The sequence below is a fragment of the Aedes aegypti genome, chromosome 1 (assembly GCF_002204515.2).
Source record: "Aedes aegypti strain LVP_AGWG chromosome 1, AaegL5.0 Primary Assembly, whole genome shotgun sequence".
NCBI classification, from domain to species: domain Eukaryota; kingdom Metazoa; phylum Arthropoda; class Insecta; order Diptera; family Culicidae; genus Aedes; species Aedes aegypti.
The window spans coordinates 228,752,399-228,779,512 of record NC_035107.1 but is presented as its reverse complement, the minus strand read 5'-3'; the positions used below and the strand labels follow the sequence as shown (position 1 = coordinate 228,779,512).

The 27,114-nt window shown below is 37.5% G+C and overlaps 1 protein-coding gene across 5 annotated transcripts in view; it reads left to right on the top strand.

Annotated features, from left to right (window-relative positions):
* Positions 1–27,114, top strand: part of LOC5580169 — a 160,156-nt gene that overhangs the window by 131,385 nt on the left and 1,657 nt on the right. For 3 of the 5 annotated variants that reach the window (XM_021837245.1, XM_021837244.1, XM_021837243.1), the window contains 2 exons: positions 12,328–12,510; positions 13,404–13,542. In XM_021837245.1, the coding sequence (XP_021692937.1) occupies positions 12,328–12,510; positions 13,404–13,542 (322 nt within the window). The other 2 variants (XM_001655532.2, XM_021837242.1) reach the window with 1 other exon arrangement.

The following is a 27,114-nucleotide window of genomic DNA, read 5'->3' as shown; positions in this document are numbered from 1 at the left end:
AGCATTGCAGCCCGCGCTGCATTCTTCTCCTCTAAAACCTCCTGGCACTCCTCGTCGAACCAATCGTTTCTTGAGCTCCGTTCCACATATCCGACAACGCTTTCGGCAGCGTCGTTAATGGCTGCTTTGACTGTCCTCCAGCAGTCCTCAAGAGGGGCCCTATCGAGCTCGCCCTCATCCGGCAACGCTGCCTCAAGATGCTGCGCGTACGCATTGGCGACATCCGGTTGTTTCAGCCGCTCGAGATTGTACCGGGGCGGGCGTCGGTACCGTACATTGTTGATGACGGATAGTTTTGGGCGCAGTTTCACCATCACCAGGTAGTGGTCGGAGTCAATGTTGGCGCCACGATAGGTTCTGACGTCGGTTATGTCGGAGAAGTGCCGTCCATCGATCAAAACGTGGTCGATTTGCGATTCTGTCTGCTGAGGTGATCTCCAGGTGTACCGATACGGGAGGCTGTGCTGGAAATAGGTGCTACGAATGGCCATGTTCTTGGAGGCGGCAAAATCTATCAGTCGTAGGCCGTTCTCGTTCGTCAGCCGGTGGGCGCTGAACTTTCCAATCGTCGGTCTGAACTCCTCCTCCTGGCCAACATGAGCGTTCAAATCTCCTATGATGATCTTGACGTCGTGGCTTGGGCAGCGGTCGTACTCGCGTTCGAGCTGCGCGTAAAATGCGTCCTTGTCATTATCAGTGCTTCCGGAGTGTGGGCTATGCACGTTGATTATGCTGAAGTTAAAGAATCGGCCTTTGATTCTTATTTTGCACATTCGTTCATTGATCGGCCACCACCCGATCACGCGCCTTTGCATATCACCCATCACTATGAAAGCTGTTCCCAGCTCGCGTGTGTTGCCGCAGCTCTGGTAGATGGTATGATTACCTCTAAACGTTCGCACCAATGCTCCTGTCCAGCACACCTCCTGCAGCGCTACGATGTCGAAACCGCGGGTCTTCAGTACATCGGAGAATATGCGAGTACTTCCAATGAAGTTGAGAGATTTGCAGTTCCACGTACCGAGTTTCCAATCGCTAGTCCATTTTCGTCGCTGTGGTCTTTGCCGATTGTTCCGGTCCGTATTCTCTCGTTGACGTTCCTGTGCTGATGTGTTTTTACGGTTGGCTTGCAGGGCCTGACACCAACCCCCTAGATTTCCGGAGGACCATTCCTCCTAAATGTTCGGAGGGCCATAGTGCGCAGTTTAGCTTAGAGTCCTTCTCTGGCACTCGGACGATGATCAGCCGCCCCTGACATGGGGAACAGACGCTGTTGTGAGCCGCTCCTAACGTGGAGTACAGACGCTCCGCAAAATTTGCCAATTTGAGACCCCTTCCCTCCCCCACGCAACAGCTTTTGTATGGGAAATTTTAAATTTGTGTGTGGATCGTAACACTATATAAGACCCCCTCCCTCCCCATATTGCGTTACGTAATATTTGAATGATCCCTTATGGATCAAATCGACTCATATTATGGATCAGAACACTATAAAAGCAATTTATCCATGAAGCAAACGAATGGTGTGTTACTGAAAGTATACGTTTCGGCGTTTTTTTCCGATATCGTCTGATAGTTGATTCATAACTGTTGTACGGGTTTCAATGCCCCACAGTTATGAATCACCGATTCTATGAATACGGATAACATTTTATTTCATACGGACGAATAAAATATGCTAGAAGATGTTATGATTGATTGCAATGCTGTACAGATTTATTGACTACGTAGATAAAATGTGTCCTGCGTAATTGTAACTCTACAGTATGGCTCTATTTGATGAGATATTCTCCGTTTAAGCCATCTTTGATCCATATCTGTATGCTATCTCTCCCTAACTGTGGGGTGACTGTATGCCTTATGCCACACCTAAATGTACCTACGGATCAAGGCCGATTGTTTACGGTTGAGAGACCGATGCTCATATTAATTGCACAGGGAGTCGTGGGTTCGATCCCTACCGGGGCACATACTTTCGCACCTTGAATTAAAATTTGTAAATATGAGACATGTTTCGTCGTGCAAGTGTACACGGACAAAATAAAGTACTCAAAAGTGGGTTCATTCCACTCAAGACGGGTGGTTCGTGCGTTAACCTAATTTTTGAATTAATGGGGGAAGAAGTAGTTTCCATATGAAGCCATGCGAAAAAAATATCTACCGGCTACGTTCCTTTCACTCAACCGGCAAATCAAATCACTCAACTTACAGTACTATGCCACTTACTCAAATTTGAGATAACGCACTAAGGTTCTGTTTTTGGGTTGTTTTGCTCTTCGCTCTCTGACAACAATAGAAAGAGCGAATGAAACAGGGAATGGAAAATAACTCAAAAATAAGATAAAAAAATACTCTAATATGAGTTTTTCATTATCTCTGTGTAAACTTCAAAACTTCAAAACCTTATAACAGCAAGATTCCTTAGGTGGGAATAGTAAAATTACGAGACGTTTTAGAATAGCTGATCGCACATTTTATGAATGAAAATTTGACAGGAGGCGGTGTCGTAACGTGTGAAAGTAACAGCAATATCATCAGTGTTGCCGTTTCGTAAAATGGACTATTGCCTAGAACTGGACAATTAACTGTGTAACTGTTTATACCATTGCTGAATCAATAGACATAACGTCTTGCAAGCCGTTTCACCACCCTGTTCGATAAAGCAGAGGTTCGTCATTAATTTATCATGCGAATGGCAAAAATGTCAACAAAACGCCTATCGAACGTTTATGACAAGCCATTCTTTATGAAGCAACTTGTTGCAAGCACGCATCTTGTTTGGACCATTTAGCAATTGTTCTAAAATCAATAGGTAACTTTGCCCCAGAATATTAATTCTCGAAGACTTATTCAAACAGACTTATCCTACGTGTTTCGCAGACGAAATTCTACACGTTCCGCTCTAAACCAACTTGATTTTTCACTTTTAGAACGTTTAATTTCCGGATTTACAAAACGACGAAAGTAAGATTCTCCACTTTCGCAACCTAACCGCTACTTTCGCCGCTCCATTGCACTATGGTCCAGGAATCAGTTTTACGCGGAAAGATGCATTTTGAGCTTTAGAATGAAACATTAGACAAAACCGGTCTTCTACAAAGTTGTTTGTATTAGTAAGGCCCTTTGTTTGGTGTTATTGAAAATTAGGGTGGACCACATTTTCATAGAAATTGTGTAATTGTCTTTTCACTCAACCGGCAGATCAAATCACTCAACTTACAGTACTATGCCACTTACTCAAATTTGAGATAACGCACCAAGGTTCTGTTTTTGGGTTGTTTTGCTCTTCGCTCTCTGACAACAATAGAAAGAGCGAATGAAACAGGGAGTGGAAAATAACTCAAAAATAAGATAAAAAAATACTCTACATTATTAGAGTTACAAAAATAACACATCTGTAATTTTTTTATATAATATACAGTCTTTTGAATGCCGTTAAAAGATATGTTTTATGTTTGCCCCAATCAGAGATATTATCAATCAAAGTACGCATGTTTTTGAAAGTAAAACAACAATAACTCCCAAACGGAAGGAGATAGAGAGTTTCTTCACTCACCAAATTACGCATTTTTCAAAGTTCTAAAAGTGTTTTACAGACTACTTTGATGAGAAATTTGAATTGAAAACTCTAGAGCCAGAAAACCAGTTTTGTTCGGACCACCCTATGTCGCAGTAGGAAAAGAGCTCTAAATCGGTCAATTTAAGAGATACAAAAAAACTTTTTTTAGCAAAGTTGCTTGAAATTGAATGGTCTACAATTTTGCTGAAGCATGTATAATATAATTTCTACAAATAAGAAAGTTAGTTACACAATTTCTATGAAAATGTGGTCCACCGTAATTTGCAATAACACCAAACCAAGGGCCTTACTAATACAAACAACTTTGTAGAAGACCGTTTTTGTCTAATGTTTCGTTCTAAAGCTCAAAATGCATTTTTCCGCGTAAAACTTAATCAACTCGTTGCCTAGTTCCGCTTATTTTTCTCAAAATCTTGAGAAAAAATGGAGTTCACTTCATGAAATTATGTCAATTTTGACGAGTTTGCTCAATATTTTAGTGAAACTGGTAAAACCATAAATAGAGGAAAAACAATGAAGCATTTCATTTCATTTCATTTCAAGAGAACAAATCTGCAGAACAGGATATTTACTGTTTTTTTTTATCAGGTTGTTACTGGAAATAGTACGTATTAAGATAATATCGCAAAGTGCTCTTATACTGATATTTTTTCATTTGGCTATATTTCAAATTTCCAATTTTTTTTTAAATTTCCTGAATTAGAATTCAAACGTTACTTCAGGATTTTTACAGCTTACTAACAAATATGTCCAGTATGTTTTTTCCTAGGATACTCATGAAATTATCCAGATATTCTTAAGATCCTTCCTCAACCGAAATTCTTATGAAATTCCAGAAAATGCTTGAAAGCTAAAATTTGCGGAATTTGTTTTCAAGGAATATGTGTCTTGACAGTTTGACAGATTACTTGGAGATACTCATAGAAACATTCTTAGAGGAGTTCCTCCGAGCTTTGCTAAAGATACGACAAACTCAAGAAGAGTATCTGAAAACTTATTATTGGAGCGTTATTCAATCCCAAAATGCATTCTGTTAGAAATTTCTTGATGAATTCTTCAGGGAAAAAATCCGATTTAATATGATCCGATCCTAAAATATTAGGTAAAATAAATAACCTGTAACGAACCATCGTGAAAAGCTGTTGGCAGTATTCTATGAAAAAATGAAAACATTATCCAAAAAATTCTTTGCGGCTCCTGAAAAAAAAATCTGGTGACGTATTCCTGTAATAAACCTTAAAGATTAATAATGATTCATTTTTCAAATTCAGTTATCCTCGGCTAGTGTTCAAAATTTATATAAGTACGACGTGCTGCTTTTATTCACGGTAATGATAGTCACACTAAATGTCATAAAACTTGTTCGAAAATGGATCATTGAAGGTAGATTTTGCAATTGCTCACCGCACAAAACAAAGGCGCCACTGTATATGGAATTTAACATTCTGACAGCATTGCTGTTCTGTCAAACACACAAGGCTACGGTGGCGCTATCTATACTTTCCATAGTGGCCGTTTTAGTTATTTCAATGATCCATTGGGACGAAATAGTATCAGACAACATGAACACTTTCGTGAAATCTAGTGAATTTGAATGGCTGACAATCGTTCTGATATGTAAAAGGACTCTTCCTTGATCACACTAATAAGAAAAAACTTCTCTGGTTTCGTTACATTGTACAAAAATTAGATTCTTCCACCAAAAAATAGAAAAAAAAAGTTGTTTATGGGAGAAGTGAAGAAAAGTCCCTGAAGAAGTATTTTTTATATGAAGACACGGAGACCGTCTTCAGTTATTTAGCTGGACAGACTGTAACTTAACACTAGACAACGGACAAGCAAGCTCCAGTAGTAGTTTAGTATCCGAGTACTTCTTTTTTTTACAATTTTAAATGTATATTTTGCGCTTGAAAGTTCCAAATGATATGGTCAATACGTGATTCAGAATTTTCTGAGCTTATACTTAACTTTTACTGCTATGAATTATGAAGTTTAAAAGTAAATAATCAAATATCATATCATCTTGAATAAACGCTCAAGAAAGTTGTGTTATGTGTATTTAAGGAAAAAGCTTTTTCTCAGTTTCATACGATCTAAAACATACCAAACCAACAAATCAGCATGGTCTGGATTTTTTCTGGAAAACGACTGGAAGGTCAGGGAAAGTCAGGGAATTTTATTTTCAAAATTGAGTCGACACCCTGAGGAGCTACCTAGTGTTTTAACGCGAGCTGATTGCATGCAAAATCTAAGCGATATACTCGGTAAAAAAATGTCATTTCAAAACAGTTTTAGAAGAAAGGTTGTGATTCTTCTTAATAAACTTTCTCAAAACTGTATGAAGTTACTTACGTCGTAAAAGTAATCGAGAATTGTTAACATACCGTATACCAGTTTTTGAAGAATCTTGGAAATTATGAGTCGAAATCTGCGTCGCCTATTCGAAATGAGGTGCTATATTGAGACTCAAACTCATGCAACCTTGTCACATATAGTCAGCGACTTAAGTTACAATAACCAAATGCCGTTTTTTCCATAAAAAATGCCCTAGTTTGGAGATTTTTATATCACCCTCCGGTGGTCCGAATCGGCTCAAATTTCAATGACGGCTACAAGTGATCTGTAGTGAAATCTTTACATTTCATTTATTTTTCAAAAAAAAATTAGAGGGTTATTCAAAGACAAGAGCAAGTAACCAAGTGATTTTTTGATTTATTTCAAAAACGTTAAGTTGTCAATACTTACTTGATGTGTGCTGCAAATTTACGTCCAAGAACTTCTGAAAGTGAACCCACAACTTACCGTTTTTGAGTTAAATTTGAAATTTCTCGGTTACTTACTCTTGTCTTTGAATAACCCTCTAAAAATTAATTAATTTTAATGAATTCACCACAAAACTTCAGGTTGTTTGGCATCAAAATTTAGGCCGACTCGGACTACCAGAAGCTGAGATAGAGATCCCCAAATTTGGGAATTTTGTATGGAAAAACTACATTTAAATACTAGGTTTTCACTGGCTATAAATAGAATTTATGGTCTTTATTATATTAAATGAGTTAATGGGTTTTAAATATTTTAAGCTTCTATCCATACAAATAATTGTGCAACTTTTCAACGATACTCACCAAAACTAAAGCTTCACGATGCAATATCAGGTATTTGCGCTGAGTTAAAGATGAAACAGTTTGGAATCAAACTTCTTAGATTGTACTAAAACTTTAAAGGCACAATTTTCGCGTAGGAAGTGTCAAACAACAGTGCGGTTTTCATTTTGACTTTTTGCACAAGTAGAAAGCTTAAAATAAGAAGATCAGAAACGTTTGCCTACTTTTTTCTCAGTTTAATGCATTTGGAAACGCGAGTCACAAGTCGGCCATTGTGACGACCATCTTTGGATTCAGAAATGTTTCATCTTAATTTATTACTGCCGGAGCCGAAAAGCCAAAATCAGCTCCGCCAGTAATAAATGTGTAATGAAAAATTACTCCTACTTCTACTTCAATCAGAAACTACTACTGAAAGTTTTTTGGGATCCGAAAATCTCAGAAGTGAATTCATACTTTCATTAAAAGCCTCCTCAAACTGACCATACCAGACGAATTTAACCTTGTTATTTAACAAAATTGCACAAAACATTCAGTTTTACTGACACGAGGGATACATTTACTAACGTAATTTATGCCACTCATGTGAGATTTCAATGCTGTTAAATTTTTGGAGCTTCAACCTGGTGTATAGTCAGTAGCGTAACTAAGGGATACGGTGGGTGCGATCCGTACCGAGAATCGGATTTGAAGGTGCCCCAAAATCGTGGTAATACTTATTTTTTATATCAGTAGACATTCATTTTTGGCAAACAACTTAGTCAAAATTATGGGAATTGAATCCTTGAGTGTAGGGACCCCTATATAATTGCAAAAGCCATAGACAAGCAGACATAATAGCTAGAAAATGATCAATTCAAAGCATAGTCATTTAAACATTTACGCCCAATGCTAAAAAAACTATCTTTGGTTAACCGTGAACTAGGCGGCGGTAGTGCGTAAAAGTCAAACTCGAGCAAAAGCGATGCAAAGGCTGCGACCGAGCCGTTAGCCGACTACCAAATAATATAATTGGGCGCTATTTCTCTGTTCGATGGAAATATTTCGAGTGTTACTGTTTGTCTGTAGCTAAGCTAAGCACTATTTCACTATTTCAAAATATCTTTGTGATAAAAAAATGATTTTGGGAACGACCCATAACCCCGAATTCCAGATCGTGGGAAAATGCCATCATGTCACGATAATTGTAAATTCGGGGTGATGGCGTTCGGGGAAATGGGATTCGGGGTAATGGGGTAGAATCTAGGGGGGCACAGGATCTTGAGTCTGGGCTAGTTTGAAACTAATTTAGATAAAAATATTGTTGCAACCCATATTCTGGAATAAAAAACAATATGAGTTATATTGTTCGAGTTTTTTGAAAGTTTTATTAATTTATTTATTTATGTTTATTTACTTGTTTCATTATTAAATTATTATATATATTTAAATATTTTTTATACAGTTCACTCTCCTTTACTCGATTTTCCGTACCTCGATATCGAGTTAGAGAATCATAGTCAAAGTTGGTTTCCAAGACTAACTCGAATATAATTGATTAGCCAACTCTATGACGGTGGCTCATTATAAATAACCGATTACCTAAAAGTTACATGAACCCATTTCAGCGCGAAGTGAAATAACTCATGGACCCGAGGTTTTACGATTGTCAAATACAAATAATAACTGATAGATTTGAACTGAGTCCTATACATGGTCCTAATAACGACCGATACATAGTCGACTATAGTTTGAAAAATTATCTAACCGTTTATAAACATAATCCACTAAAAATGCAAGAACAATAAGAATATGGAACAATTTGAAATACATGGAAGAATTAGTTTTAGGGCAGCAGTAGCTAAGGACTCGTTCATTGATTACGTTAATGATTATGGGGGAGTAAGGTTTGAATTTTGTACGCGCTTTACAATTTATTTTTAGTTTCCATACAAAAAACGTTTTACTTAATTAAAGAACAGCCCCTACCAGGCATTGCCGAATTCATTCTCAAGCACGATCAGAGCAAGCAAAAAAATCCCATCTGTATCGGCTCATGATCGGCAATGTATCGCAAGTTGTAAGTAGTTTGATAAATACGAGCAGCGAACGAGAGCCCCAATCAGAGAGCGATGAGAAAATCCATTTTCCTCGCTTATTTACCATAGGTTTTACTGACACGATAAGCAATGTCATACATCCAAGCAATAGTATCGCCAGGTTTGGAGCTTGTTTATAGGGGTTTCATCATGCACTGCTATCCTCCCGATCGAATCAGAGCTGTTGCAGTATACGATAAATAGATCAAATTTTCGAGAAAGCTCTCAGCAAAGACAAAAGGAAGAAGCACTTAGAAAAAAAATCTTCAAAATCCATGGCTCAATTAACACCACCATCATCTGGTGAGCATACTGCACGAAATACTGTTTCGTGCAATACGACGTGCAGATGGCGGTTCACACTCGCCTAACGCGATGAAAAACGATGCGCACGCCTATGGTTGTCAGATTTGCAGCACAGCGAATTTGAAATAATCGACGAGTGGTCGATGGAAAGTTAGTCAGTGTTACGTCATTTTGTCTGTGCTCTCAGTTTATAACCGTGGAAATTCTAAAAGGACAATAAATTGAGAACTAGACTATGTTGCAGTATATAGTTACGTCAAAGCGATGAAGACAAAGAAGGCAAATTAGAATAATTAGATATTCAATGTTATTTTCATTAAATTTTCAGAAAAATCTGTTATCAATAAATAAAAATTTTCAGAAGAAAACTATGTGGAAATTGTAGTCATTTCTATTGCAACTGTCTTACGACTGTAATTCAGGTCTCAAGAATTATGAATAAGTGTAAAGTATATGTACCATACGTCGATTCCGCGTTGATGTAGCGTGGCAAACCCTATTTGAGGGCCTTCAAATTTGATTCCGCACCCGGTCCCGAAAATTTTAGCTGCGCCACTGTGTATAGTAAGGTTCTTATCAATAAACCCTTATTAGCGATATTTAGGTTCTGTAACAAAAGAAAAGGCTTTTGTTCAAATTTACTTTAAAGTTAGCCTGTGATAGTCTCTCCGGAACTATTAGCAGTGTGACATGCATTCCTAAATTTTTCCCGCAATCAGCATATCATCTAAGTCACATTTATTGCAATCGATTCCTTGTAGTACCTGTTCCATAAGTTTTCGACAGATTGGAGTACTCCATGAAGCTCCCTGGGGTGCTTTTTGGTTTATTGACTTCTATCCTGCTGGTTCTTCGGTAGTAACACCAACAATGTCAGCTGTCCTGGATGTCCTTACTTTGCTCCGCTAGATGGAGCCAAATAAACTCAATCGTAACGCTGCGTAATGTTCACAATACCAAAATACACTTCAGACCTAAATGATCAAATACAATAAATACTCGTATTATTCGAGAACAATACGACCGAAGTCTATTGATTATGCATAAATAATGCAAATTATAAAAGCGTCACTTATCATGTTTCTTCTACACCAGAACTTTGTAAATATTCCAAGTAGCAATTTTTCGGAGCGTCCTGCTCAAAGTCTCCTTCAGGCAATTGATGATGTACTCAATTTACAATAGAAGAAAACTTCTAACGCACAACGGCCGAATGCACTTTATTGACAGGATCAAACGAGTGCACATTATGCTGGTTGGCTTATCACTGAATCCACTGAATTCAATCTTAAGCATCTTCTCGATGAACTTCAGAAGCAACTTCGGTTTCCGCACCTGCTTCGTCATCAGTTAGATGAATAGCGCATTTTTAAGGATGGAGGTGAAACCGAAAAGAAGTTGTGAGTCGAATCTAGACTGATCGAGGCTGCCTATTCTCTGATTAATTATTTATAGTGCACCTCGGGGGCTGTCACTTGATTGCACACGTAAAACTTAATGGTATATAATTAAGTATGCCACATTTAAGGAAGGTATGACATTTATTTTGTTCTGAGTATGAAATCATAAATTTTGAACCGCCGAAAGGTATTAGTGCTTGATATTCTAGAAATGTCCCCATATCCCTAAAATGTAAATCACTGCTATATAGCATTTCCATTATAAAAAGTCTCAACAAATTTAGACTCAAATTCGAAATAAATTTCATCCAAATCGATCATCAAAGTTTGACAATTTTGAAACTTTGATGTCGGCATCCAGTACTGTAAAGGTTATAATTTTTTTATAGGCCCTTTCCAAAATGTAGTCTATAAAATTAGGTAAACTAAATTAGTAGCTATTCGCTATAATATTTTTCATAATAATGACTACTAATTAGTACGAATACATTGATAAGGTCAGTCTGAAAATGTAAGCACGTAAGAAATTGACGAAATAAATAGGGTAACGACTGTTTATTTCGTTCTTAAACGCTAACAGTTGGCACCAGCGGCAAAAAGTACAGACAATAACCTTTAGAACATTCAGTTTCTTTCACTAGCCGCCGAGCGACGACACGGTTGTTTGTATTCCACCCACTGATCGCGCTACGCTGGATTCTCAAATTTCTCAAACTTTCAACGCAAGCGCATGGAAGAATGTTAGAGAACTGTCAAAACGTATGGGAAATAATGAAAAACGTATTTTACTTGAAATTAGGAAACTGGATCAAAAAAGTAGTGATTACAAATCAAGTGTAAAGTGAATACATAACTTTTTGTGTTTCGTTCATCTTCTGTGGTACTTTCTTTGCTTCAGGATTTCGATTTTACTACCACTGAAAAAGAGCCATCTATTGCCTTTTCAGTTTTGAATATCGCCCTATTAATAAAAAAGCACTATATTATCAAATGCCATTTTTATTTGCGTTTTTAGCTAAAAAGATGTGTTAACATAAACATGTCGTATGGTCCTATTTGCAAGAGATCCAACCATACGCGAAAATCGATAAGCAGATCAAATGATTGACAAAGCTTATAACGAACAGCGATAAAGCTATTTTAAAAACTGATAGGCGATTACACCATAATCACTAGCTTGTCAGTAACTTTCCTTCTCGTTGCATACAAAATTGCACACCCCATGACACGGCTGCTGTTAATGTTCAGGCACAGGATAATAGACCTCGACATTCAAATAACCAACTCCGACGAACTCCGGATAATTCGTAACGCACCGGTATTCTACCCTATACTTACCGTGTTAGTCAACGCTCTCTCTCCGGATCTGATTACCAAGGTGTCAATAAGTCCCTAGTATAATGTAAGGTTGACGAAGCGCCAACCGGTAAATCATATCTCCTAAGCCAAACAGCTCCGTTATCAATCCGTCCATCAGCGAACCGACGACGGAAACACACCATGGATAGCTAAAATTGACACCGTCGCACTAAGGGGTATTTCACGAATCTAGTTGGTCAAAAGTAATTTTAAAAATTCAAACAGATTTTGAAATACCTATAAAAAACGTTCCAAATGTATTTCGCTATCAACTGAACATAAAGAATGCTGAAATTGTCTCGAAATGCTTTTGGCCAACTAGATCGTCCAAATCCCTTAGTGCACTGCCCGTGCACAGTTTAAGACGATTCCTTCTCGCACCTTCTCAAGATCCACAATTTTGCAGTCACCTCAAACAATAATGATTAACGGTTATTATTTCCTCCGTGCCAATCTCTCCTCGCATCATCGATCACACACACACAATTCGCGTTTTGCAGTTGGCATTTCGCGCCTGCCACGGCCTGAAGGAGCGCAAAGTGCTGGAAGTGCGCCGAACGCTGCACGTGTTGGACGCAAACGATGACGCGACAGCAGCACTGGACCGAGCTGTCCGGCAGAATCTCAAAGACACCGCCGACCGGTTTCCGATGGGAGACGTCGAACGACAGGTTGCCAATCAGGTGAGTGAACTGAAGTGGGTAGAGGAGAAAAACGGTGCGAGTTATCACAAACTACCTACAGTCACACCACACTTCCACAGTTATGGATCAACTAAGGGTTATTTTCTAGAGGAAAGTATGATTAAAATCATAGTGACACTCATACAAGACCAAATTACTACCCCGACACAGCTAAATATTATTGTTTTCATGATTATAACTCGAGTTTCACTATTAAACAAACGGAATACCGCATTACTGAATATAGAATTGCTGAATCCATTGCCGTTACTGAAGTTATTATAGCATGTCAGATATCGGATGCTTAAAAATACTGTACACTCGATTCTGGTTTTGCACGGGGGATGCGTACCGTGCAAAAAAAGTTTTCTGTTCTTAATTTCAAAAACTACGCAAAAAAAGTAACACCATTTCTCTACGTTCCATGCAAAAATACGTTTTTGGTTGAAAAAAAATGTATGGCAACCCACCAACTTAACCAACTTGCAGGCAATTTTATCAGCTTGTATGGTGATTTATTTGCTTAATTTACTACAGAATTCAAACTTTATGTATTTAAGAATGTTTATGAATAACATTTATGATATCAGATGGCATATTTCTTTGCGATGGTTTCAAAAAACTAGCATTAACAATTGAAAAAGCTGAATATAATTAGTATTGAATTTACCAGGGTCAGAAAAAAAATTCTGCAAGATTACAATTCTATTTGATTAGAAATGATGTGTTCAATCCAACACCGATCCATATCTGTGAGTGATCCATAACTGTGGGGCGACTGTACTGCTATGCGGAGATGCGGAGACGCAATACGGTAGTGGTGGGTTTGTTTGTCTCCAGTTATGCTTCCTTTTTTCCACCCGTTACTGTTTATGAAACTTTCTTCGACGCAGGTGCTGTCAACGTTGCACGAGTATCCCTGTCTGGAGGCTTGCATCCCGTTGATCCACTACATCAGCGACTGCGTGCGGCTGGCGTGGAAAATGACCAACCAAACGGTGCCCTATTACCTGGATACGGATTTCACGTTGGGTAAGTAAGAGTTGTTGTGTGGAATACTGTTATATTCCAATAAACCCGTAACTCCTCCAATTTTTTTTTGGGTTCTTTTAAAGCTTCTCTAAGCGATTTTTACACATCTTTATCATATTTTTTTTTCTTACGCATCATTCAAAAGAGCTCTCTGGAATTTCACCTGGGGTCCATCCAAAATTTTTCCAGAGAAGTTTTGGCAGAATCATTCATCGGATTCCGAAGTAATATTCTTTCTGATATTTCTCAAGACATTGCTTAAGACACTTTTACAAGATTTCCAATTCCTGCAACCTTATGCAACCCCTAAAAAAATCTTGAGGAACTCCTAATATAATCTCTGTAGGAATTCCAGGTGGAATTTCTGAAGGAATTTCTGATAAAATCTCTAGAGGAACTCCTGATAGAATCTCTATAGGAATTTGTGATGAAATTCCTGGACGAATTGCTAATGAGATTCCTGATGAGATTCCTGATGGCATCCTTATGATAATCCCAAAAGAAATATTTATGGAATTCCTCGAAGAACTCCTGATATAATCTCTAGAGGAATTACTGATAGATTTATTCGAGAAATTCCAAGTGAAATCTCAGAAAAACTCTTGACGACATCCCCAGAAGAACTCTGGAGAAAGCCCTAAAGATATTGTTGATAGAATCCCTGCGAGAACTCCTAATGGAATTCCTGCAGGAAATCCTGATGGAATCCCCGAAGGAAATCTTGATGGAATCCCTGAGGGAATTCCTAAAGATATTCTTGAAGAAACTCCTGATGGAATCCCTGGAGGAATTCCTTATAAGATTCCTTATGGAATTCCTGATAGAATCATTTCGAACTCCTTATGACAATCCTAGAAGAATGATGGAATTCCTCGAGGAACTTCTAATATAATCTATAGAGGAACTCTTGGGAGACTCTTTTGAGGAATTCCAGGTGAAAACTCAAAAGGAACTCTTGATGGAATCCCTGGGGAACTCCTGATGAGATCCTCAGAAGAACTCTGATGAAAGCGCTAAAGGTACTCCTGATAGAATCCCTATAGGAACTCCTGATGGAATCTCTGGAGGAATTCCTAAAGGTGTTCTTGAAGGAACTCCTAATGGAATCATTGGAAGAACTCCTGTTGAAATCACTAGATGAACTCCTGATGGAATCCCTCTAGGATCTCCTCATGAAATTATTGAAGATATGTCTGATAAGATTCCTTATGAAACTCCTGATAGAATCCCTAGAGAAACTCTTTATTATAATCCTAGAGAAAAATGCTGATGGAATTCCTAGAGGAATTCCTGATATAACCTCTGAAGGAACTCCTAATAGAATCTTTGGATGAATTCCAGGTGAAATCTCTGAAAAACTCTTGATGATCCCTGGAGGAACTCCTGATGAAATCTTCAGAAGAACTAGGATGGAAGTCCAAAACATACTCCTGATAGAATCCTTAAATAAACTTCTGATGAAATTCGAAGGAACACCTGATGGAATCCTTGTAGGATTTTCTAAACATATTCTTCAAGGAACTCCTGATGAAATCATTGGAGGAACGCATGATAAAATCCCTTGAAGAACTCCTGGTGGAATTCCTGGAGGAACTATTGATAACATTCCTGATATCCCTAGAAAAGATCCTGATGGAATTCCTCAAGGAACATCTGATATAATCTCTGGAGGATAGATAGGTACTGCTGATAGAATCCCTATAGGAATTCCTGATGGAATCCTTGAAGGAATTCCTAAACATGTTCTGGAAGGAACTTCTGATGGAATCTTTGGAGGAATTCCTAAAAATATTCTTGAAGGAACTTCTGAGGTAATCATTGGAGGAACTTTTGATGATATCCCTATAAAAACTCCTGATAGAATCCATATAGGAATTTCTGGAAGAATTCCTGAAAGAACTCCAGGTTGAATCTCTGAAGAAGCTCTTGATGGAATCCCTGGAGAAACTTCTGATGGAGTTGCTAGAGGTACTCCTGATGGGATCCCTTGAGGAGATCCAGGTACAATCCCTTGAAGAACTCCTTCCTAATGACATCTCTATAGGAACTCCTGATGAAATCACTGGAGGAGTTCCTTAAGATGAAGATGCATCGTAGCCAAATCTCAAATTTTCAAGAGCCCGAATCTGGAGAACCAAACTTCCGTTTAAGCTGAAAACCTAATCGATTAGTCCTAGAGTGTCCATCCCGGGACATCCCGGGATTTGGCAATTTTCGGGATTTCCCGTTTCCCGGGATTTTATTTCTGATATCCCGGGAATCTCGGGATTCCCGAAATGTGCGAAGAATTTGATGAAAACCAATAAATTTCAATAAAAAAAAAACAATAACATTTTTCCGCACTATCAATCTTATTTGATAGAGTAGAAAACCATAATGAAAAAGAGAATTAACGAGTACCTAATTATTTTCATGAAAAGATCAATTTACCAAGTGAGAAACGCATATTTGCAAAGTTTTAATGCTTTTCTTTTCAACATTAGCCATTTTTATAAGCTTATGCTGAGATAACAAAGGAGATTGGGCAAAAATGTATGGAGTTTGGTCCCGGAATGTACACGGATGACTTATATATCATTTGAAAGATCTAAATGAGACAAAAAAAAGTTGATATGGGGCCAAAAATATTCGTCGTGGGAGAAAAAAGTTATGTGTGCTGGAATGGTGTAAGAAGAGGTATGTTTTGGACAGTTCCTATTGAATAATATTTACTTGCGCAAATGTTTTGAATTCGTGCCTATGTATGTGCTTAAGTATGTTTTTATCTTAATTGTAAATATTTTAAAAATGTTGTGATTTGACACAGATTTCAGAACGTTTTGAGTTGCTGAAATGTGAATACTTAAAACATACGGTGATCAAAAAAATATAAAGCTATAGGTATGAGCGTTTCACAAACACGTCACTTTAGGTAACAGTTGGACACAAATATCAAATCGTATTATCCTATTTCAGTGTTCTAGCAATATGTTTGTATAAACCGGCGGTTTACTCAGGAAGGATTTTCCAGACTATATCCGTTTTATCATCACAGTGGTTGTGTTGTTGTATTCTGTACTACACTGGAAGAAATACCTCGCTTGTCGTACACAGCTTCAGCGTGCTGGAAATCCGCGCGTCAGTTACCTCACTTATATCTTTGATATCAATAACATTATACTAGCATGCTTTTGTTTCTCAGAGAAGGAGATCATTTGAACTAGAAGTAACTGTAGTGTTTGCCTGTTTGCTGTGAACAAACTGCCAATAATTCGAGCAGAACCATTTCGGTTTGCTATCAATGTCAGCTCAATTGGCGACGCTTGAGCACATGTGGCTCCACAAATGTTTCGCTAAGAACGCTAAATACTCATGAGGATGTCAATAATGTGAATGTTAAGAAGTAATCATACCATCTTCCAGAGCTGCGCGACACATTTGAGCTGGGTACAGCTTTCATCGTGATGAACGACATGCAAAAACATGAGATCGGATGGTGGTCAATCAACAAAAGAGTGTGCATGTTGAGGATCAACGGTCGATCAACGGATGACAAAGACGCAGCTGGAACGCAAGGAGGACCGCCACCCATGTTTCCACGTTAAGATAATTGTAGGAGATTAGAACGCCAAGATAAGGAATTGAGATGGACGATTGGGAAGATCAGTGCTGTCGGACTGGCAAACATGAATATTCAATGCTTGACTGTTTTGCCGCCTCTAAGAATATGGTCATTATAGTCTAGCACCTACTTCCAAGACCAATGGTGATCGCTAGTTATCCACAGCAAATGAAATCTCGAATCGGTCAGGTATTGCTTGATAGATTGCACATCTCCGACATAATCAACGTCAAAATCTATCGTGGTGCTAACATTCACTCTACCCACTACCTGATAAGTATAAAAATGCGCTTCAAACTTCCTGTCGTTAACAATGAACGGTACCGACGCCCGCCTCAGCATGACCTTCAGCGTTTGAATTGCACGGATGTCGTCACAGCATCGTTCTACATCTCTAGCAAGCGTAAGTGGAATAGCTTTTGCTTGCTGAAACCCTTCTTGGCTATTGTACTACAGTAAAAATAGCCATTAACTCACAGGTGGAGTCATTGTGCGTTGAACGTAGTCTATGGTACGATTGGTTTGCTGAAGAGTTTAGAATTATTCTAGAGGAAAAAAAACGTGAAGCACCATACACAGAAGCGGAAACAGCAGACTTGTGTCGATGACACAGGACCGGAGGCAAAGGAGAGCATTTCAACGTCCGAATGTTGGACAAAAGCAGTCAACCAGATCTTACTTTGAGTAAAGTTAAGAATGACGTTCAACAGCTCAAGAATAACACAGCAATTGTTGAGGATGGTATATGAGTGGAACTCATCAAGATGAGCCCGGAAAAGTTGATCGCTTGTCTGCATCGGCTGATAGTAATTACTATTCTTAAGAACCTGGCACTTATAACATCTGCAAGAAGAGTAGAGCCAAGGGGTTAAATAGTCTGCCTACAGAAAACGTTAGTGCTTATCTATCTGTCTTTTCTTCTATCTGTAAAACTTGCATAAAAATTGTCAAGGGCTTGTACACAAGTTACTGGAGGGTAACAGACGGAGAGAGATAGGAGATAATATAAGATATGCACTCATTAGAAAAAAATAAGTTCATTGGACTCCACGGCATTCGTATACCAATTCGTAAAACGATAATGATTGACATTTTAACTTAAGACTGGTTGAATAATGTAGGAGCTCAGGGGATACTAAACATCTACGTATGCGGTATACAGCGCGAGATGGTTTATACTAGTGAGCAAGATTGCCATTGATTTTAACACATGAAATCCTAAAACTACGCATATGTTACTGCGTAGCATTTAGCAATGAGCATTTCAACTCACATTTAACGTTTTTTGATGCTGATGATGTTGTTCATTGAGGTTGAGTGGGTTGTGCTGATGGTTTTATTGATCTCTTCGTAAAATTCGTCTTGGAGAAATATTTACTTCAGCAAAAACAATACAGTCAGTTCTTTTATAAGACACCACACACTTTTCTTTCACCACTGTTTCCCAATTACTTTTCATCGAATGAGGCTGACTTTTTATAGAGTACAAGTCTTAATATTACCTTATTACGAACAAAAAATATCGTATAGGACGGTTAAAAAACCGTTAGGAATTGTGATTAGTATGATGTGGATAGCAGGGTCTGGTAGAAAACTTTACTGAATAACCAGATGTATTTTAAAATGATTTTTAATGTTATTACGGTCTGACATGTAATTTTTTTCATCTTTGAATCAAAGTCCTAATTCACTTCTTTAAAACAAAGAACATCTAATCATCATATAGGTGCAGAAAAATATATGTTTTCATTTTTAATCGATAAAAAATATAGCAAAAATATAATAAAATACATAAAAAATCCATCTCAAACCATGCGGAATAACTTTTTTCTCCCACGACGGATATTTTTGACCCCATACCAACTTTTTCTTGTCTCATTCAGATCTTTCAAATGACATATGAGTCATCTGTGTACATTCCGGGCCCAGATTTGCCCAATCTCCTTTGATAGTACCGTAAAACGGGGTAACTTTGATAGTTTTTTCGAAGAAAACTTGAATATTTATGCATGCTGTTTCGAAGAATTTTAATTCTTATTTTTAAAACAAGTACTGGTATCCTAACTATCGATTCCAGTTGATAGATTTCCAAAAGATTTATTCTTAATGGATATATAATTTTTCATATAATCGAAAGTCGGTTTTCTGTTTTGGGGTAACTTTGATAATGAAGCATCACTCGAACAAAATTGAATGAATTACAGAACATTTGTAGGGCGTTGCATATCTCTAGGCGTTTAACGCTATATGGAAATTTCTGACTTAGATTACAAAAATGGTCCCAGTTTGTAAAAATAGTATTCGCTAAGAGTTTTGAGACCGAATTCGAGTTCTACTATAACTAGGCTATCAAGTATAAGTGACGAATTCATTATGACTTCATCAAATAGTGATCGTAGAACAGATTGTTTGAGAGCATTTCAAAATTGCTAAAATCTTATAAATTTTCCATATATGCATATAAATCCTCAAATGTACTTGATTCCAACGTAAATAGCTTTAACATGAAGTGTCATACTTATACTCTTTACTTTTGCATTCGTTTTGCTTAACAGATTAACAGGAACTTTGTTATTTCGTTTAGTATGTTGAGAGTCTCGCATTATCAAAGTTACCCGCATTATCAAAGTTACCCCGTTTTACGGTACACCTAAACTGCCGCAAATCGTACCACCTGTAAAAAGTAGGCATTGAGAAAATTGACTGAGAAGTTTTCAATCTCCTTTTCTATACTAATATTCAAAAAAATTCAAAAGATTGGAACATGTTTCGATATTCGATTCTAATGAAACTTTCATAATTTGCTTTTCACTCCGTTATTTTTCCTCGAAATATATGAAGATGACCAAATAATCATTCATTTTTGTGTTACACAATGCAAAAATTTGCAGTGGGAGTGACATGCGTTTACTTTCCATTATGGGACAATTCGACTTAGTGTTCTTTCCTAATTTTACTTAACAAAAAGTGATTTCTCGTTAGTGCAGCTGAAATATCATTAGAAGATATAATGGAAACTGGTATCAACTCAATTTTGACCAAAATGCAGATGGACTTGACTTGGGATTCACGACAGTAAACTTCAGTAAAAAATTTTTTGTAATTAACTTTTAGCATGATTTACAATACCTTCAATGATCTTTGATCGTTTCGTTTGTTCTAAAGTTGTTATGGATTTTCAAACGTTTGAAAAAAATTGCTTTAATATTATGACTTAAGTTTTTATCGCATTTCCATTCATAAGTGTTATGGAGAATTTGAAAAAATCTATAGCAAACCCGTAATTAGTCAAGCTAAGTTTTGATTTTTGTTAGGTTCCTTCATCAGAGTACCTGAAATGTGATTTGCTATAATTAACATATTATTCTGAAAAGTTACATTATCTGTTTATTTCATTGAAAAAACATTGCATTGTTAAATTTGAACTTCCATTTCAACCGAAATGCTAGTTTCATTGAAAAAATTATAAATCCCGGGATCCCGGGATTTCCCGGGACAAGCACAGATTTTTGTCCCGAATCCCGGGACGATCAAAATGGCCGGGAAATGGACACTCTAATTGGTCGCTAGTTGGTGGTGACCAATCGATTACGTTTTCAGCTTAAACGGATGTTTGGATTTGTGCTCTTGAAAATTTGAGATTTGGTTTTAATTCATCTTCATCTTAAGAGATTCCTGGATATATTAGGCTTAGAATCGTGAATGATGCAATAAGTAATAGGGTTTCTAAGCGTTGGAAATGCTATTATCACGAATGTCTGCATTTGTAGAGCTTTTATTATGCATGTATGCAACAATGATGCTGATTTAGGGCTTATTGCTAATGTTTTCTTTTAATTTCATCTAAGTGAACAAATTTGCAGAAGTATGGCTTCTTCTAGATATTTACATTTTAAAAAGCGATTCAACAATTTCGATTTTTTTTTTTCAACATAATATTGGTGTCATAACTTCCAAACTCTTAAATAGGATTTCATTGATCAGAAATTCATCATGGGATTTTTCCAGAAATTTGTGCAAATTTGGTTCGAACCGTAAAACGGGGTATCTTTGATAATGCGGGTAACTTTGATAGTGCGTCACCCACCACCTACACACTTAAAATAAATCGCAGTATCCTGTGAAATAAATCACCGAATTTGAACTGTAAACTACAAAAATTACAGATTTTCCTGTGAAATCTACTATTTTACCGAAAAAATCTGTGAAATCGACTGTTTTACCGGAGAAAATCCGTGAAACAAACAATTTTGCTGTAACCCTGTGAAATACTAACGAACAGTTGGGTAACACCATTATTTTCACCGAACTTCTGTGAAATCGTGTGACAGCCACTCTGGCAGGTATGAGCTTCCTTTTGTTTCAGTTTTTGCACACCACTATCAAGCAGTGAAAGCTGACTTAGTGGTAGCGAGCCTGGTTCCTGATTGGTAGGTCGGATGTTCGATTCCCAGTCGAACCATTTTCTTGTTTTTGTTTATGATTTTGTTCAATGTTTTTACGGATTGTTCTTGTTGAACCTTCAGCTGTTGAGATTACACTGACTGCGCTTGTAGATCTGAAGGTCTGTACTCGAAGAAGTTCTTGTACAACCTTGAACGAACGTAGAACTCAAAACTTGATGGAACATGTGTTCGTGAGCCTATTTGTGTTTAAATGATGTTCATAGAAATTCGAGGAATCATTTTTGTTATTCTTGTAGAACTGAAGACTTGTACTTGAAGAAGGTGTTGGTCAACCTCCAATAGTCGCTGAACTCAAAACTTGATAATCCTAACTATATTAAGCCGTGTGGATATTATTCTATATTACAAGGTTCTGAAAGGTCATTCGTTGCGCAAGATGTTTTTTAAAACTTTAAACAGTCTTAACTCAAATCTTGATAGAGAAAAAAATATACGGCCGTATGGACATCACTCAGTTAAGAAGATTCTACCCCATTACCTCGTATGCCATTAGCTCGAACGTCATTACCCCGAATTCCAAAACCCCGAACGACCCATCACCCCGAATTCTAATATCATGGGGAAATGTTATCAATATCATAATTGTAAATTCTGGGAAACAGCATTCGGGGTGATAGAATTCGGGGTGATGTCATTCGGGGAAATGGCATTCGGGAAAATTAAATTCGGGGTCATGGGGTAGAATCTATATGTGGGTATAGATGTTGTTAATAAACCTTCGACAGATCACTAGTTACGCTTGTAGATTTGAAGACCTATACTTACAGAAGGCTTCGGATAACATTGAATAGTCGTTGAACTCAAAACATGGTACAACCTAACCATATGGGCCTGTATCATGTGTGTAAATTCTGACCCGTTAGGCTTGTAGGTAGCCCGTTAGTTCTTGGGTAATCTCAAATAGTCGTTGAATTCTCTGGAAGCGTGTGAACATATAAGACCGAATAGGTATCAAGTTTGTTCATAATCCTCTAAAAGGTCACGCTTGTAGATCTGAAAGCCTGCCATCAAGGAATTTCTTGTATAATCGTGAACGATTTTTGAACTCAAAATACGAGTATCTGACCTGTACTTAATGAAGGTTTTGCATAACCTTGAATAGTTGTTGAACTCCAAACATAATACAGCTTAGCTATATGGGCCTGTATGGATGTTATCCTAGTTTGCGAGATTCTCAAAGGTTACATATGAAAACAGTTCTTTTAGAGACCTTTACTGTGGCGACCTGTAATTTCATAACCAAACAAGAGTTACTTATTTCTCAGGAGCACATAAATATACTGACGAGTCTTCAACCAAACCGTCTTCCAGCTCATCGGAATCCTAGTGTGCTGCGCTAGCCGGAGTCTCACGAAAATTCTGAAAGCGCGCTAAGTGATGTGCTCTCGGGGAGACTCGTCTCATGCGCTGCTCGGCACTACGGCTCACCATCGATATCCAAGATATAAAACAACTGCTTAGTAACGTAGAGCCTCTACAACTATTTTCACGGTGCTCCCCTGACCGTTATTATCAGAAAAAAAACTTCAACATGTCTGTGCTCATCAGTCGTTTTCTATAGCTAATCTGCATGTCTGGGCAAAATTTTAAAAAAATCGTAGGGCCCGTTTTGAAGTTACGCCCTTTTTATTGTACAAGGCTACTAATTCAAAGGAAATATGAGATATTTAAACAAATTTTCATTGGCTATGATTATCAGACGATATATACCATCAAAATTTGGTTCAAAGTCGATTTGTTTAGTAATTTGTAACCTCTTGGCGGAGTTTTGGATGAGAAAATAAACGAAATTTGAAGTTACGCCCTCTTTGAGGTGTAACCATTAAAAACACTAATTTCAAATAGATTAATTTGGCCTTCTAATACCGATAAGCATGTTCAAATAATTTCAATGACACATTGCACTCACCAAAGTCTTTGACAATTAATTAACTTTTCATAGGCTCAAGCGCTGTAAGGCATTACGGAGCTATTTTTTGTGACATTATCATTATTCGAAAAATATTTTTATAGCCCAACTAGCTACCCCTTCGGCTGTTCCGGCAAACTTTGAATTGTCCTAGAACTTAAACTTCAATCGCTGAGTAATGAGACATTGGTCAAACTATGGAACTCTAGACCACTTTTATGATCATTTGTAGCATACATTACCACATTTAGATTTTGCACAAATCAACGATTTTTCCTTTGGGTTTCCCGGTCTTTTCTATTACACAAACACATAAGAGCCCTGGATAAAAACAAAAGTGAAAGAATTATATAAATCACTTAACTAATTCTCAAGCTAACTCATGAAGAGAAAGCCTCAGTACTAGAAATACGCTTAATAGAAGTAAGAAACATGCGTTAGTATTTGGTTGCATTGATTTTAAAATCATAACACTTGCAGAGCTTTATGTTACATGTCTTCCTTAATTATCAAAACTCTCTTGAGTAGGTTCTAAACCTTAACCCCGAATTTCATTTCCCTGAATTTCATTAATCCGAGTGTCATCACACTGAACGCAATGCTACGCTGAATGCTATTGTTCAATATACAGTATCGGACATATAAAATGCACCAAAGCCGTTTTTTCATACAAAATGGTCAACTTCAGAGAGATATATCTCCGCCGTTACTCAACCGATTCTTTTCATTTTTTCGGTGACAAACTACAAATTTCCTCAATTTTCGAAAACTTTTGTAAAACTGGTGTGAAAACTATTGATTCAAAAGTTACAGATAGGTTGAATTTTGACATAAAAAAATGCACCAAGACACAAAATGATGTAGCAGAAAAACTACGCATCGTAGCATCTCGGTGTCTTCAGCGCATTTGTTCATTGCGTGATAAGGACCACATGCGGTGAAGACACCAAAAAGATACGACGCATAGTTTGTCTGATACATTACATTTCATCTTGGTGCATTTTTTATGTCAAAATTCAACCTATCTGTAAGTTTTAAATCAACAGTTTTCACACAACTTTTTTAATAGTTATCAACAATTGAGGTAATTTGTAGTTCGTCATAGAAAAAAATAAGAAAAATCGGTTGAAAAACGGCGGAGATATAGCTCTCTTAAGTTGACCATTTTGTATGGGAAAACGGCTTTGGTGCATTTTATATGTCCGATACTGTATATTATTACCTTGAAATACATTGTCCCGTGATAATGGAATTCGAAGTAATACTAGAAGTAAATTCTAGTTTTGCTTACCAGAAAATCGTAAATTGTTCTGTGGTCCTGTTGATTACCTACTAGCAAAGATGGTTAGAAGGAAAAAGATAACCGACTTCCGTCTTTTCTAGGCGACATGAATAGCGCCGCTCTGGTGAGTCAAAAGCCAACTAATATGCAACGTTCCGCTAGTGACCACCAGATGTTGAGGTGTTCGTTTATGACATTCACGCTTGAAAAAAAGTACGTAACTCAAACGGAGATGTTTGATTTTGCCAACCATCTTTAAATGGCCTAAAATGTGAGAAAAAGAAGAAATCCCAGCACATGAACATGTTTTAGTATGTATAAAAATTACTCCAATTTTGTGTTGGTCCATAAAAGCCTGATGTTATGTGAGTCGAATTCACTTCTGTGTACCAATTTTTAAGCGTGGTGGTTTTGATTTCTTCCATTTTTCATTTTTTGATTGCACGATGATTTAAATTTAGCTGAATATAATGTTTACGCGCTTTTGACTCAACAGATGGCAGTAGTGTTACTTGAATAACGTGTCGTCTGCAAAATATATGGCAAAATACAGAGTCGATCATCTTTTTCCTTCCAACCATCTTTGCTACTAGTCTACCAACCGACGTCGCCCTATCATTCAACGGCAGTTACTCTTAATAGTAACTTGTCGTTCTGAAAATATGCGAAAAATATACAGGGGTATACCACAAAAGATCAACTTAATGGTCGCAGTGGTTCAAACCCAAAAAAATGGTTTGGATACTACACAAATGGAAATTTATATGTGATTTTTTTTCTATCGCGTACTGTGCCCATGAAGAAAAGATTCACCAGCTGCTATAACCCTTTACAAACGAAAAAAAAAATAAATACCTTGGAAGTTTTACATACAGGTATTAAAGTACAGTACAATCTATCTTTAAAATACGTTAACCTACACACCAAAAAAATCTTAGATTTACACGTAACGTAATTTTTGTCTCAATCATGCAAAGCCATTTATCATGTATTATTCAATGATAAAACCTCTGAACACATCTATTATACACAACATTGTTACCAAAATCCTTAATATTGAACGCAAAACGTCTTCACACGAAGAATGTTGCATGCAAAACGGCTCGGTTTACATGATTTTCCCGCTAAAAATTCAATCATAAATAATGCACATGGAATGACAAGCCGTCGATCCATCCATGTGCATTATTTTTGGCAGAATATTCAGCGTGGAATCATGTAAACCGAGCGATCTTGTTTTCAATTTCACTTTCAAGATGCAAGAGAGCATGCAATATTGACGAATGTTGGATGCAAGATCACGAAATGTTTCAGTTTCACTCAAGTTTGCAAGCATTTTCGAATGCAATGAGACAGTTTACATTAATTAACGTTGAACATTCAGTTATAACTCGTTTAACATGATTATCATAGAAGTTTACGTACCATGTAAATTTAAGATTTTTTGCTGTGTATTAAGGGATGTTTTGAGGCAAAATGAAAGACATCTGATTTGGTCAACAGCTAGACGTTGAAAGAGAACGAGCAGCTGCTAGCATCGTTTATCATCATTTCAAATACAATATACATTATTCACGCTGTCGTGGTGTATGTTTAAGGGCGGCATACACCACAGGAAGCTACCTCAAAGTTTTGACAAAGCCAAACATTTAAAATGAAGCTCTGAAAATGCTACTATTTTGAATTCAATTAAACAAAATAATAACGGACCCATAACCGAAAATTCAACTCGTATAGTACTTCTAGACATAGGCTTTGCTTCGATATACAACAGGTAGTAATTATTAGCACGTAAAATAACCATCACATTTCCTCCTCCATGCTTCACCGTTCCTTGGATGTGGCGCTCTGCACCACACACGAGCCCGCCGCTTTCGGTTAAACAGCTCGAGCTTCAGGAGCGCTACATCCAACGAACGGTTTCGTTGTAGGTGTGATGTGATCAAATGTGATGGTCTGGGGGTGTTTTTCATGGAGTGGAGTAGGAAGCCTCGTGAAAACCGACGGAATAATGACGGCAGATTCCTACATCAACATCTTGCGGGAAAATCTGGAGGTTTCGCTGATCCGGACGGGCCTTGAAGAGAAATTCTTATTTCTTTAGAACAACGACCCGAAGCATACTGCCAAGAAGACCAAGTCTTTCTTCCGGTCTTGTCGGATTAAACCGCTGGAATGGCCTCCACAAAGCCCAGACCTCAACCCCATCGAGAATTTGTGGGCGATTCTCGATGCCAGGGTTGACAAAACTGGTGTTACCAACAAAAATAATTATTTTGAAGCCTTGGAGCGCGCCTGGGAAGAACTAGAACCA